Below are 13,612 nucleotides of genomic sequence, written 5' to 3'. Positions count from 1 at the left end.
CGTAAAAAGTCTATGGCAAGGGTTTTAAGGACCCTGACCGCTGGCCGTAAAAATACAGCCAGCGGTCGGGAACCAGTTAAAAAAACAAAAATGAGAATAAAAGTTCTGCGTGGGCTTCTGTGTTCGTGCAGATCTTTTATTCTAATTTTTTGGCTCATCTATTTGTATCAAGTTATTTCAGCTCCTTTTATACTCTCCATTAAGGCCTCATGTACACAACCGTAGCCATGTGCATGACCGTGATTTCCGGGTCATCCGCGGCCATTATTTTCAATGAGCCCGGACCGCAGAACACGGCCGTAATAAGGCTTGCCCGTTCTTTCTGCGGCCCGGGCTCCGGGGCCATGCACAGACCGTGAAAACCACGGTCGTGTGCATGGTGCCATAGGAATGAATGGGGCCGCAATTCTCCCGTGGATTTTCGGGGGAATTGCGGCCGCAAAAGCACGTTCGTGTGCATGGGACCTAACTGTATACATTAGTGTGGTATTTCTATTTTTTATTATTCGGTTCAGCCTCTACAATAGTATGGATTTAACCTTCATACCGTAGACTTCTCGGAGCCAGTGGAACATGACCATTTGGCCCTATAGATGCCAATAGAGAAGTTTCCAAAAAGTTAGCAGCCAGTAGCACTGTTCTTGGGGCGTTGACTATTTGTCTGTTGTGCTACTTATACTACGATCTATTTCCTAAAATATTATTGTGACTTCTTCATTTACATAACCCACCGCTTCCATTTATGGCTGCCTGGGTTACGTCCATGGACAATTCTGGATTGTTGTGATGCGCCCAAATAAGACCTTCATTCACAGGACACTGACTACACTGCTGATCATTTTTTGGTCCCTACATAACCCCTTTAACAGTGCCCAACAGCCACTGATCAAAATCCGTTATGTTTGTACAGGAAGCCGGTCCCATAATAACATTGGGTCCCTTCTAATGCAATTCCCTCTTGTAGTCCATTGGCTCCGAACCGGTTACTTTTACAGTCATTTCAGACACGGCGTCCTACTTCTGTGTAGGTGGCGGTTTTCTGGGTTTTTCTTGGATGATTGTGGGCGATCAGCAGGCAGTTTATTATTTGCTGTAACAGTCACTTGAGAGACGCTGTGAACGGCGTTTATACCAGAAAGGTAAAAATAACCCTTCTGTTTGCTTTAGAAAGGAGCCTCTGGGGGGCCCCGTCTGTTTCCTAGTCAAACTATTATCGCCCGCTGTTCATTCTGTACATTTTTAGATGCCGTTCTCAGTACCGCTGAGACGCTGATGTGTTCAGTCGCCTCGTCTGTGTCAGGCTTGCACGCTTGTCTGTACGTTGCTCCCTTTACATCTCACACCTCGCCTAAATTTATCACAGATCAATAGCAGCTCGGATTATCGGCTCCCTTCGTTCCTTGTGGAGTTTTAGCTGGAATTAATCGGCTTACAAGTCAATGACACCCATTCACGCATTTTACTGTGGGAAATGGACATTGTGTAATGATTAAAAACGGTATTACAAGAATGTTGATGGGAAATTCGGCATTAGAGACTTAAAGGAACACTCCAGGTAAAGCTATAAACTTTATACCCAGATTTTTAAAGAATACAATCATTAAAAAAAAAAAAAATCCAATCGCCCCATCCATGGCAGTGAGAAATAAGTGTAACCTGCGTTTCCTTCTCTCTGATGGTTTCTGTAAATTCACATTTGCGCTCTCCATGTTTGCTAAGTTGACGGACTCAATCTGGTGTGATGTAAGAATCTTCCACTGCAGCTGCATCCCCCTCCTCCCTGTCTTCTACTTACTGTTCACCATGTGGGGACCGAAGATTATTATCAGTGTAGTCCCTGCAGTATGTGATGCATTCACTAATATACATTCCGGTCCCCGTCGCGCTGATTCTTAGATTTTCATAGATTTTTATAGTGCGGCCGGGGGACCCGAAGTCTAGTTGCACAGCCTTCTTTGATGACGATACGACTCTTTGTCATGTGATCAGCCCCGCTGTATATGTACTCGCTGTACTACTGCTTGTATATAGAGTACAGCGGGGTCGGTCACATGATGAAGAGTCGTATCGTCACCAAAGAAGGCTGTGCAACTAGACTTCCGGTCCCCCGTCAGCGCTATGAAAATCTCAGAATCAGTGCAACGGGGGACCAGAATGTATATTAGCGAGTGTACACACAGACTGCAGTGACTACACTGATGATAAATTTTGGCCCCCACATAACCCCTTTAAGGTTTTGTACAGGTGAAGCGAATGTGGGCAAAAACCATGACATGTCCGCATCATGTGCCTTCAATGCCTGTGAGCCATGGCTAGGAGAAGACTGCCTACACTGAGAAAAAGTACAAGTTAAAGATTAGCGCCTTTTCTGTGTTTTTGTACCCACTCCTGGTTTTGGATTAGAACTACTGATGAAAAATGCTGACCAAAATACTGACATGTGAATGAGGCCTTAACCTGGTTCTTTTTTTTGGTGAATGAGGAAGTCTCCAAACATTTAGACTATGTTCACGCGCAGTATCAAAAACGGCTAAAAATGGCTGCTGAAAGGTGAGTAGCAAACCATTTTACCCTAATAAGATATATAACAAAGCTTTATGTATTCACTAATCCAGAAATGGAGAGTCACCAGTGCAGTCAAGCTTAAAGGGGTTGTCCAGTCCAAAAATCTTTATGGCTTATCCTCAGGATAGGCCATCAATATTTGATCAATCGTGGTCTGACAACCGGCCACCGATCAGCTGTCTTGAAGGGGCTGCACCTCTTGTATGAGCGCTTCTTCATTCACACTGAATCGCCGACTTGTAGCGGTGGTTTACAGTATAACAGCCCATTTGTTGGCCTTTAAAATAGCTGATTAGAGGGATGCTGGAAGTTGCAGTGTCCCCCAGCATGCAGAAATGGTATGGTCTTTAGCTGGTCATGTGATGATGTGCTGAAGCATCATGGGATTGATAGCAAAGCAGAGAGGAAGAGAAAGCTGGAAAATCTAAGAATCAAGATGGAGGCTTTTTTAAAAGCACAGACAAGGCAGCAGCTCAAAAAGTAAGTACAGTATACATAAAAGAAGTGTAGAGTGGTATATAGTCAAGTGGGGGGTGCAGACTTGGGAAGTTTTGTGTATACTGGTGGTCTTTAAGATGGACTCTAGTTAAGCATGTGGCTATGGAATTGATATAGTTAAAACAATTAATCTGGCGCAGAGAGTCATTTTTTTAAAATCTGAGTCAGTAATAATTTATATGTATTTATGTCTACATTGGAAATGACTGTTTTATGCTTCTTTTTTTAACATTGGAAATAGATTTCTCTGTCTTAATTATACCAATTTAAATGCTCCTTTTGTAGAACTTCATTCTTCTTACTTCGATAGATATCATATCCAAATCTGCTAGAGGTAATTGTAAGCTCCCGTGCCATTACCTATTTGTGATGTGCGTTGTACTATTATTTACAACTACCAGTGGCGCAGCTATAGGGGTCGCAGCTGTTGCAATTGCGACCGGGCCACGAAGCCAGGGGGCCCGCGGCCCCCCGCACCACATCTATAAAAAGTTACTATAGTAACTGACAGTACTTACCTTCTTGGTTCCGGAGCACAGCGGAGGTCCTGACGTCACAGTGCTGTCCGCAGCGCATGACGTCACATTAAAGATTACTGTCTGCTGGACCCTGTATCTAAGCCTACCTTGTGGTAGGCTTAGATACAGGGTCCCACAGACAGTATTACACATGGGCCCTGTATCTAAGCCTAACACATGTGTTACTAATAGTTTTTTGTGTGTTTTCTTACAGGTTCGGTCGTTCGACTACGTCGGATTCCAGGACTACTTTGAAGACGGCTTTTTTATTATCAATAAAATGGTTAATGAGGGTTGTGTGTTTTTTTATTTTATTTCAATAAAATATTTTTTCTATGTCTTTGTGTTTTTTTTTTTAAGCTATATTACTACCGCCTTAGTAATGGCTGCCGGCTGAGTGACAGCGTCCATTGCTAAGGCGGGGCTTAGTGTTAGCCGGTGCAGAGGTGAACACTAACCCTCGTTATTACCCCGATACCCACCGCCACCAGGGGTGCTGGGAAGAGCCGGGTACCATCCAGTACTTGACCATCTGTAGTGAAGGACGGGCAATGGGATGGCCGCAGGCTGTTAGTATCAGGTTGGGAAAGGCCAGAAACAGCAGCCCTTCCAAACCTGGTAATGCTAGGCTGCTGCTGCTTTATTGTATCTGGCTGGTTATGAAAAATGGGGGGCACCACCCCACGTCATTTAAAAAAAATCAAATAAAAAATAATTGGAAAGAACAATGTGGGGTCCCCCCCAATTTTCATAACCAGCCAGATACAGCAGCAGGCAGCATTACCAGGGTGGCAAGGGCCACTGTTTTTGGCCTTCCCCAGCCTAATACTACCAGCCTGCGGACGCCCCGGTTCCTGCCCGTCACTCCAGATGGACGGGTACTGGTTCATACCCGGCTCTTCCCAGCACCCCTGGTGGCGGTGGGTACCGGGGTAATAATGGGGGTTAGTGTTGGCCTCTGCACCTGCTAACATTAAGCCCCGCCTTAGTAATGGAGGTTGTCAATCAGCCAGCGGCCATTACTAAGGCGGTAATAATAAAGTTTAAAAAAATACAAGCACATAGAAAAAATATTTTATTGAAATAAAAAAAAACAACACACATTAACCATTTTATTGAGAATAAAGAAACGCTGTCATTGAAGTCCTCGAATCCGAAGTCCAACAACCGAACCTGTAAAAAAACACAAACACACAAAAATAATCAGTAACACATAAAGAAGCAAAATTATTATTCTTACCTTTCCTGTGTCCAGCGCTGGAGCCGCAATGTCAGCGAGCTGAGTCCTGTATCTAATCCGATCATGTGTGATACTGTCTGCTGGGCCCTATCTCTAATCCTATCATGTGTGATACTGTCTGCTGAGTCATTGTATCTAATCCAATCATGTGTGATGCTGTCTGCTGGGCCACTGTATCTAATCCTATCATGTGTGATACTGTCTGCTGAGCCACTGTATCTAATCCTATCATGTGTGATACTGTGCTGGGCCACTGTATCTAATCCTATCATGTGTGATACTGTCTGCTGGGCCCTATATCTAATCCTATCATGTGTGATACGGTCTGCTGGGCCCTATATCTAATCCTATCATGTGTGATACTGTCTGCTTAGCCACTGTATCTAAGCCTATCATGTGTGATACTGTCTGCTGAGCCACTGTATCTAATCCTATCACGTGTGATACTGTCTGCTAAGCCACTGTATCTAATCCTATCATGTGTGATATTGTCTGCTGGGCCACTGTATCTAATCCTATCATGTGTGATACTGTCTGCTGGGCCACTGTATCTAATCCAATCATGTGTGATACTGTCTGCTGAGCCACTGTATCTAATCCAATCATGTGTGATACTGTCTGCTGAACCACTGTATCTAATCCTATCATGTGTGATAGTGCCTGCTGAGCAGTGTATCTAATCCTATCATGTGTGATACTGTCTGCTGACCTGTGTATCTAATCCTATCATGTGTGATACTGTTGCTGAGCCACTGTATCTAATTCGATCATGTGTGATACTGTCTGCTGAGCTACTGTATCTAATCCTATAATGTGTGATACTGTCTGCTGGGCCACTGTATCTAATTCTATCATGTGTGATACTTTCTGCTGAGCTGCTGTATATAATCCTATCATGTGTGATACTGTCTGCTGAGCCACTGTATCTAAACCTATCATGTGTGATACTGTCTGCTGAGCCACTGTATCTAATCCTATAATGTGTGATACTGTCTGCTGAGCCACTGTATCTAATCCTATCATGTGTGATACTGTCTGCTGGGCCAATGTATCTAATCCTACCCATAGTTGATAGGGTCGTAGTGCTATAGATATGCTATGCTGTCTCCTATACACACACACGTTTTCTTGGCGGACACATATGTATTGGGGCTATTTCCCCTGACATTTTAAGTCCTTAGTGACGCCCCCGGCTGCTAGTGCTGCAGTGTTGGGTCACTTAGGAGACCCAGCGATGCAGCTGAAAGCTGCGGACCGTCGGCCATGAGAAGTTTGTGGAGAGGGCGGGGGCAATAAGAACTTTTGCATCGGGGCCCGCGAGCCTTTAGCTACGCCCCTGACAACTACGTTCCGAAATTGACCTGATTAAACTTATTGGGAGCAGCCACCTCCAGGTTACCTGTAAATAAATGGGTTTTCTTGGTGTATCCAGACCATATGCATTTCATAAAATAACACCTGTAATGCTGAGGAAACCCAATGGAATTATTTTATTACCTGCGCAAAGTCCTTCTGGTGATTTTCGTTTTTTAACCACAAAGATCTGCTCTCATTGTAATTGAAATTTGCTGAACCAGTAAGGGTATGTTCACTCGGCTTATTTTCGTAAACGGCCGAAAAATCTGAAGCAATACGCTTCCAAACATCTACCCATTCATTTCAATGGGAAAAACGGCGTTCTGTTCCGACGGGACGTTTTTTTTACGCGGCCGTTTTGAAAAAGGGCAGCGTAAAAAAAAAAACGCCCGCAAAAAAGAAGTGCGTGTCACTTCTTGAGCAGTTTTTTGAGTCGTTTTTCATAGACTCTATAGAAAAACAGCTCCAAAAACGGCCGTAAAAAATGCTACGTTTTTTGCTAAGCGTGTGAACATAGCCTAACGGTAAGTTCACAGAGCGTGAATACTTGGTGCGTTCTTTTGTCCGGAATTCCCTGCGGCGCCCAGGGCAGATTTTTACCCAGTGTATCCGCCCTGTGTGAACATAGCCTATGGCTGTGTTCACAAGTTCAGGATTTGCCTTTGCTGCGCCAGAAATAGTGAGGATTGTCATCCAATAGGGCTAATCCGCAACTTTTGCATGTAAAATCCTAAAGAATAATGAACATGTTTTTATTTCCCACAGCGCGGATATCCTATTCACTTGCTTTGGATGGGAAGTGTTAACAGATTTGATGAGGATTTAGGCGCGGAATCCTCAACAAATCCTGTACGTGTAAACATAGCCTAGTGAAACAATCTATTGCGGGTTGGGGGGGATGGGTGAGCGTACATTATTATACGTGCAAATATGATAACTAATGGTCTCTCCTTTTAAAGAGCATCTGTTCTTATATGTGTATGTTAGTAAATACTTGTATTTCTGGAGAATCTTTTCTCATTCCTCTATTATTCCTCCTGGAACAGTATGAACAAATCAACAACTGGGTGTATCCCTACACACTCTGAAATTGTCCAATCAGAGTCAGACTGCGTAGGGATACATCCTATCGGCAAGGGGAATGGTAACACCCAATTGTCAAGGTTTTTTCACACATTTCCAGGAATAATAAAAGAGGAACAGCAAAGTGCAGAGTTCTCAGATAAGATTTTCCAGAATTATTATTTTCATGGTTTTTACACATCCAAAGTTAATGAAGCTTATTTCAAGTCTATATTAGTAAGTCCCGAATACAGCCTCAGCATTAGGCAGCATAGGTGTTAACCCATAAACCTACCTAGTCCGGTAGAGAGATAATAAAGCAACTTAAGCCACCATAATAATAATTAAAGGGGTATCTTCACCACATTTATGGCATATTGCCACTTCTTGCCCAGCTCTTTCCATAACTCCCATACACTTCAAAGGTGAGGGCCTCGCACAAGACCTCTCCATTGAAGTCTATGTAGACCGCAGCGGCCATGAATCAGCGAACAGGGGTCACCGGACCTACGTTATGCTGATGTGTGAGGGTCACAGATCAGGGACCCACACCCATCAGATATTTATGGCATATCCTGTGGTTATGCCATAAATATTTCATATTGGAATATCTACTCAACCCCTAAAACACCCTAATCTATCACAGACTACCAGGAATATTTAAAGGGAATACCTCATTTTGGTCCTGTGAAGAGCAGCTACTTGCACATCCATGCATTATGCGGACATCTAGCTGATTTGAATGGACATTGTGTAATGCATATTTGCCCCTGTGGTGGCGCTGCAGGAGAATTTAACACTTGCTACCGGGTTCCTCCATTTAAAGGCATATTCCAGGCAACAAAAAAAAACTAAAAAAAATCCTAACCTTTTCTCCTTATTTCTGTTGATTGCACCAATTTTGTTTTTGATTGGTAGGCCATGTTTGTAATAGTGTGTTAGTCCATAACTACGTTGTTCCCACAGCTCTGTTTCTAGTATACTGGTCATACCCCAACCCCATGTTTTCAGGGTCTGTTCATGGAGGGAGTGAGTAAAGTGTTGTGTGTACAGACTTCTATCTGTTTCATTGGTTCTCATCTTGCATCAACCAATCGTAGTGTAGCGTGAGTAAAATGCATGGTCCAGAACCTGTAGGACTTATATCCTTCCTCTCGCAGACCGGGCTTCCTTCATCTCATAAATAAATATTTTTTCATCTCAAAGCTTGTAGTGCAAGAGGGAGCACAGGGACGATCTATAAATAAGGGAATCCTGCTCATGTTACATTACAGATTGTACAGGGTTAGACACAGGCAGACAAGAAGCTCACCCTCCCGCAGGGTGAGAAAAGGAGATGCAGCTTCTAGCATGAGAAAAAGTGATGTGTTTCAGATAGCGTGACTACAGATAGATATGGATGGATATATATTAGATGGATGGATATATATTAGATAGATAGATGGATGGATACATAGATAATTAGATGGATGGATGGATACATAGATAGATAGATATGAGATAGATAGATATGGGACAGATGAATGGATGGATATATATGAGAGATAGATAGATAGATAGATAGATAGATAGATAGATAGATATGAGATAAATACATACATAGATATGAGGTAGATAGATATGGGACGGATGGATATATATGAGATAGATGGATGGATGGATAGATAATTAGATAGATGGATGGATACATAGATATGAGATAGATAGATAGATATGAGATAGATAGATAGATAGATATGAGAGAGTTAGATATGAGATAGATAGATAGATAGATAGATAGATAGATAGATACAGTGAAGGAAATAAGTATTTGATCCCTTGCTGATTTTGTAAGTTTGCCCACTGTCAAAGACATGAACAGTCTAGAATTTTTAGGCTAGGTTAATTTTACCAGTGAGAGATAGATTATATAAAAAAAAGAAAATCACATAGTCAAAATTATATAGAACAATAGACTATAGTCTCCCACTGTACCGTCTACATAGAAAAGATTGATTGCCTTATAAATAAGATTATTATTTACAGATATATTATCCACATGTATCATTTATCGGGCAAACACATCTCCCAGCCGTCGTTGCTTCATGAGCAATGCTTTGATTTGCTTAGAGGACTATAAATGTGCTCATCAGGACCAGTAATGAAGGGAACGGTTCCAGGGATTGCAGGGTGATTAACAGGGAGCAGTAGGTTTGATACTTCCATAGAAACAACCTCACTCCATAGTGCATCCATTTATTACTCATATGCTGCCATGGACAGATCAAGAAGACAATATTCTCGAGTTTTTAGGCTGCACTTGATATTCTGGACATGCTTGGCACTTTGTAGTCCCATTCAGAAGCTCATGTGGGCATTTTAATTAACACACATGCCATATTACATCAATAAATGCCAGGACAGCTTAACATTACACATATGACATAATAATCAATAGATGCCTAGAGAGTGAAGCACTCGTGGTCAGTCTAGTAAGTGCCCAGGCGTGAGGTTAGACCTCCATCCTGGTTTTAGATTTTTGCTGGTTTGGCCAGTCCAGGACTTTGGTCACAAATTTTGATCGAGGAAGAACTAGTATTCTTGGTGAGAGGTCGAAACGTTGTCCGGATTTTGCCTCTTTTGGGCTGCTGCTCCATTTGCCCTCTGGAAGCTTTGTAGTGTAATAACCTGGGCATAGCAGGGTCTCCTGGCGCTTGGGTCAGTGACATGCTGAAGATAGAGACTAACCTCTCTCTATAGCTATTCCTAAAGCGTTTTGCTGATCTGTACAAGTTGCCTACAAAGCAATAACATAAGGGATTAAGAGTAGAATTGGTAAGACCAAGCCACTGAGCGAATGGCCTCATCTGAAGAATCCAGTCATGTTGGAGATGCACCAATACCTCTCCAGAGGGCATATAGGACATGTTGATGTCAATCCAGATATCTACTACATAGAGGGGCAGCCAGGACAGCGTAAAAAGAAGTACCAATGCCACCACCATCTTGGCAATTTTCTTACGGGCCTTGAGTCTTGACCCAGATATGGACCAACTGTTATTGTCAATGACCGTGTCACTTGTCCCCCAGAGTCGGCGACTTGTAAGAAAGCAGATAAGTAGGTTAAATAAAACGGGGAACCCATAAAGTGCACAGAAGAGAAGAAAGTTGTAAATGAGTTTCATGTTTATACTGGGCCAACTTTCTGTACACACCACCACCGCCGGTTTCCCTGGAAAAAGGTCCAAGTTCTGGGTCCTGTTCATGAACAACAGGGGGATACAAAGGCCAGAAGAGATGAGCCACACCACCATGATCATGATCCCTATTCTTCTGGTGGTGAAGAAAGTTCTGGCATTCAAGGGACTATGTACACTGTAATATCTGTTCAGGCTGATCACCGCCAAGGTCAGGACACTAGCAGATACCGATACAGCCTGGACAAACGGCACCGCCCTACACAAGAAGTCTCCAAACACCCAAGCATTGTGTACCTGGTGGCCAAGATTGATCGGCATACAAATACATATCACCATCATGTCACATACAGCTAAATTCACTAGCAGATCCCTGGTCCCAGAAACACCAGAATACCGACATCTTCTTCTCCTGCGTGTCCCTAACACTCTCAATGCCATGATGTTACCTGCTAACCCGGCTAGGAAGGAGGCAGAATACATGACCACCAATATGATGGTTCCTGGTTCATGTGCGGAGAAGAGGACACTGCTGGAGAAAGGAGTTGACTGCCAGAGACTATCATTCCCAGGAGACCGATAACCAAAGAGAGATACATTCCATGGGAGAAGTTGTCCAAGCTTATGGTGGAGATCCACAGTGCTCATCTTGAATGGTCATTCACCAAGACTTAGATCCAGGTGGAGAGATGTCAGGATCTTCAGCATCTCTCTGTGTGGAGAAGTATTATTGCTGGTCTGGTCGGCTGGGTGGCAGCTCATCCTCTGTAGACGGCTGGCAGTAGTCGTGGATGGTTCAGCACTGGAGAGAATGAGGAGCTGTCCGGGGCTCAGGTGCTGAATGATGAGGGACGCAGCAGCACCAGCAGATTTATGGGCCGTGACTGAGTGACAAGCACCAATAACAGGCAGGGAGCGCTGCACCCATTGTGTGCTCCATCTCTGCCCCTCTATGTGTTTTATTATTCATAGTCATATAAAACTAGATGACAGACCGGATCTATGGGAGGAAGGGGCTGCAGAAGGGATTTACCAAAGATTATTATACCCAATTATACTTTAATTAAAAACCATAAAGCAAGTTGTTAGGATAGAAATCTAATGAGCTTCATAATAAACTTCTGAAGAAAGATAAGACAGAGATGAAACAATATAGAGAGATAGGACTGTATTGTGTAAATAAGCAGGCTGGCACATGTAACTACAGGATACCTCTATGTATATTTAGGAGTATACAGATGCAAGGAGTTAAATGTGTAGGATTTACCTGTAGTCCTGTGGAAAACAAGATAACTGTGAATCAACAATGAGTTGTGAAAAATGACAGCTCTGCTACATCTAGAGAGATAGATAGATAGATAGATATAATATATATAATATATATCGGATAGATAGATAGAATATATAGGATAGATAGATAGATAGATAGATAGATAGATAGATAGATAGATAGATAGATAGATAGATAGATAGATAGATAGATAGATAGATAGATAGATAGATATGAGGATAGATAGATAGATAGATATGAGTGATTATATATTAGATGGATGGAATATATATAGGATACATAGATATGACAGATATGAGATGATAGATAGATAGATAGATAGATAGATAGATAGATAGATAGATAGATAGATAGATAGATAGATAGATAGGACATAGAATATATAGGATAGATAGATAATGAGACATAGATACACATACTGGGGTTAACAACTGTCTCAGTGATAGAAAACATAGGGTGGTTATTAATGATACGTCCTCAGAGTGGGTCGCAGTTACCAGTGGTGTTCCACAGGGGTCAGTATTGGGCCCTCTTCTTTTTAGTATGTTTATTAAGGACCTTGTAGGGGGTTTACAGAGTATAATTGCCGTATTTGCAGATGATACTAAGCTCTGTAATGTAATCAAGACAGAGCAGGATAATGTAATACTACAGAGGGATTTGGAGAATCTGGAGGTTTGGGCAGAGAATTGGCTGATCAAGTTTAATGTGGATAAATGTGAGGTTATGCACTCGGGCTGAGGAAACAGATTTTATAATTATGTATTAAATGGTAAAACACTGGGTAAAACTACTACAGAAAAAGACTGGGGGATACTGGTGGACAGTACATTTACCTTTAGCAACCAGTGCCAGGCAGCTGCTGCCAAGGCAAATAAAATCATGGGATGCATCAAGAAAGGCCTAGATGCTCATGACAAGGACAAAGATTTGTCTCTATACAAATCACTAGATCACATATTGAATATTGTGTATAATTTTGGGCACCTTTATATAAGAAGGACATGAACTAGATCGGGTTCAAAGAAGGGCGACCAAGGTGATTTAAGGGAATGGGTGGATTGCGGTACCAAGAAAGGTATCAAACTTGGGGCTATTCAGTTTAGAAGAAAGACAGCTTAGGGGCGATTCAATTACAATGTACAAATATATAACTGTACAGTACAGAAATCTTTTTAATGATCTTTTTACACCTAGGCCTGTAACTAGGACAAGGGGGCGTCCTCTACGTCTAGGAGGAAAAAAGGTTTCACTATAATCATAGACGGGGATTCTTTACTGTAAGAGCAGTGAGACTATGGAACTCTCTTCCACCGGAGGTTGTGATGGTTCATTCTTTGAACAAGTTGAAGAAGGGCCTTGATGTATTTTTGAAAAAATATAATATTACAGGTTGAGAACTAAATTCTGGAGAAGGGACGTTGATCCAGGCATTTATTCTGATTGACATATTTGGAGTCGGGGAGGATTTTTTTCAATAATTGTCATCCACCTCATGGTGGTTTTGCCTTCCTCTGAATTAACATGGTAGGATTATAGGTTGGACTTGGAGCTTTTTAAAATTAGAATTGTATAACTATGTAACTGGATTTCAATATTTCCTGCAGAATATTTATACAGGAGTTGTATATACCAGGGCAGCATAACATTTATTATCCTGGATAACTAGTCCCCATCACCTAGCATTGAATTATCGCAGTCCTCTTTTCATACAAGGTCACCTAGCATGACATCTATCATTGATATCCTATTAAATAGCTATAAGGAAAAGAAACAAATAGTCCAGGATGTCCACAAATAACCCATCATATCATATCACTCGTACACTTGGGGCCATTTTAACTCCTAACTCACCACTGAGTATCTCATACCCACTCATTCAAGAACAACAGACAGCAGCCCCTTT

The 13,612-nt window shown here is 42.2% G+C and overlaps 1 protein-coding gene across 1 annotated transcript; it reads right to left on the bottom strand.

Moving 5' to 3' along the window:
• Positions 1–9,460: 9,460 nt before the first annotated feature.
• On the bottom strand, positions 9,461–11,245 carry LOC142665749 (QRFP-like peptide receptor). Its single transcript, XM_075845499.1, has one exon. It carries the CDS (start codon positions 11,061–11,063, stop codon positions 9,750–9,752), a length of 1,314 nt encoding a protein of 437 aa, XP_075701614.1. The 5' UTR covers positions 11,064–11,245; the 3' UTR covers positions 9,461–9,749.
• Positions 11,246–13,612: the final 2,367 nt, after the last annotated feature.

This window comes from Rhinoderma darwinii, chromosome 13, assembly GCF_050947455.1.
Source record: "Rhinoderma darwinii isolate aRhiDar2 chromosome 13, aRhiDar2.hap1, whole genome shotgun sequence".
Classification (NCBI taxonomy): domain Eukaryota; kingdom Metazoa; phylum Chordata; class Amphibia; order Anura; family Rhinodermatidae; genus Rhinoderma; species Rhinoderma darwinii.
This window is presented reverse-complemented; position numbering and strand designations above follow the sequence as displayed.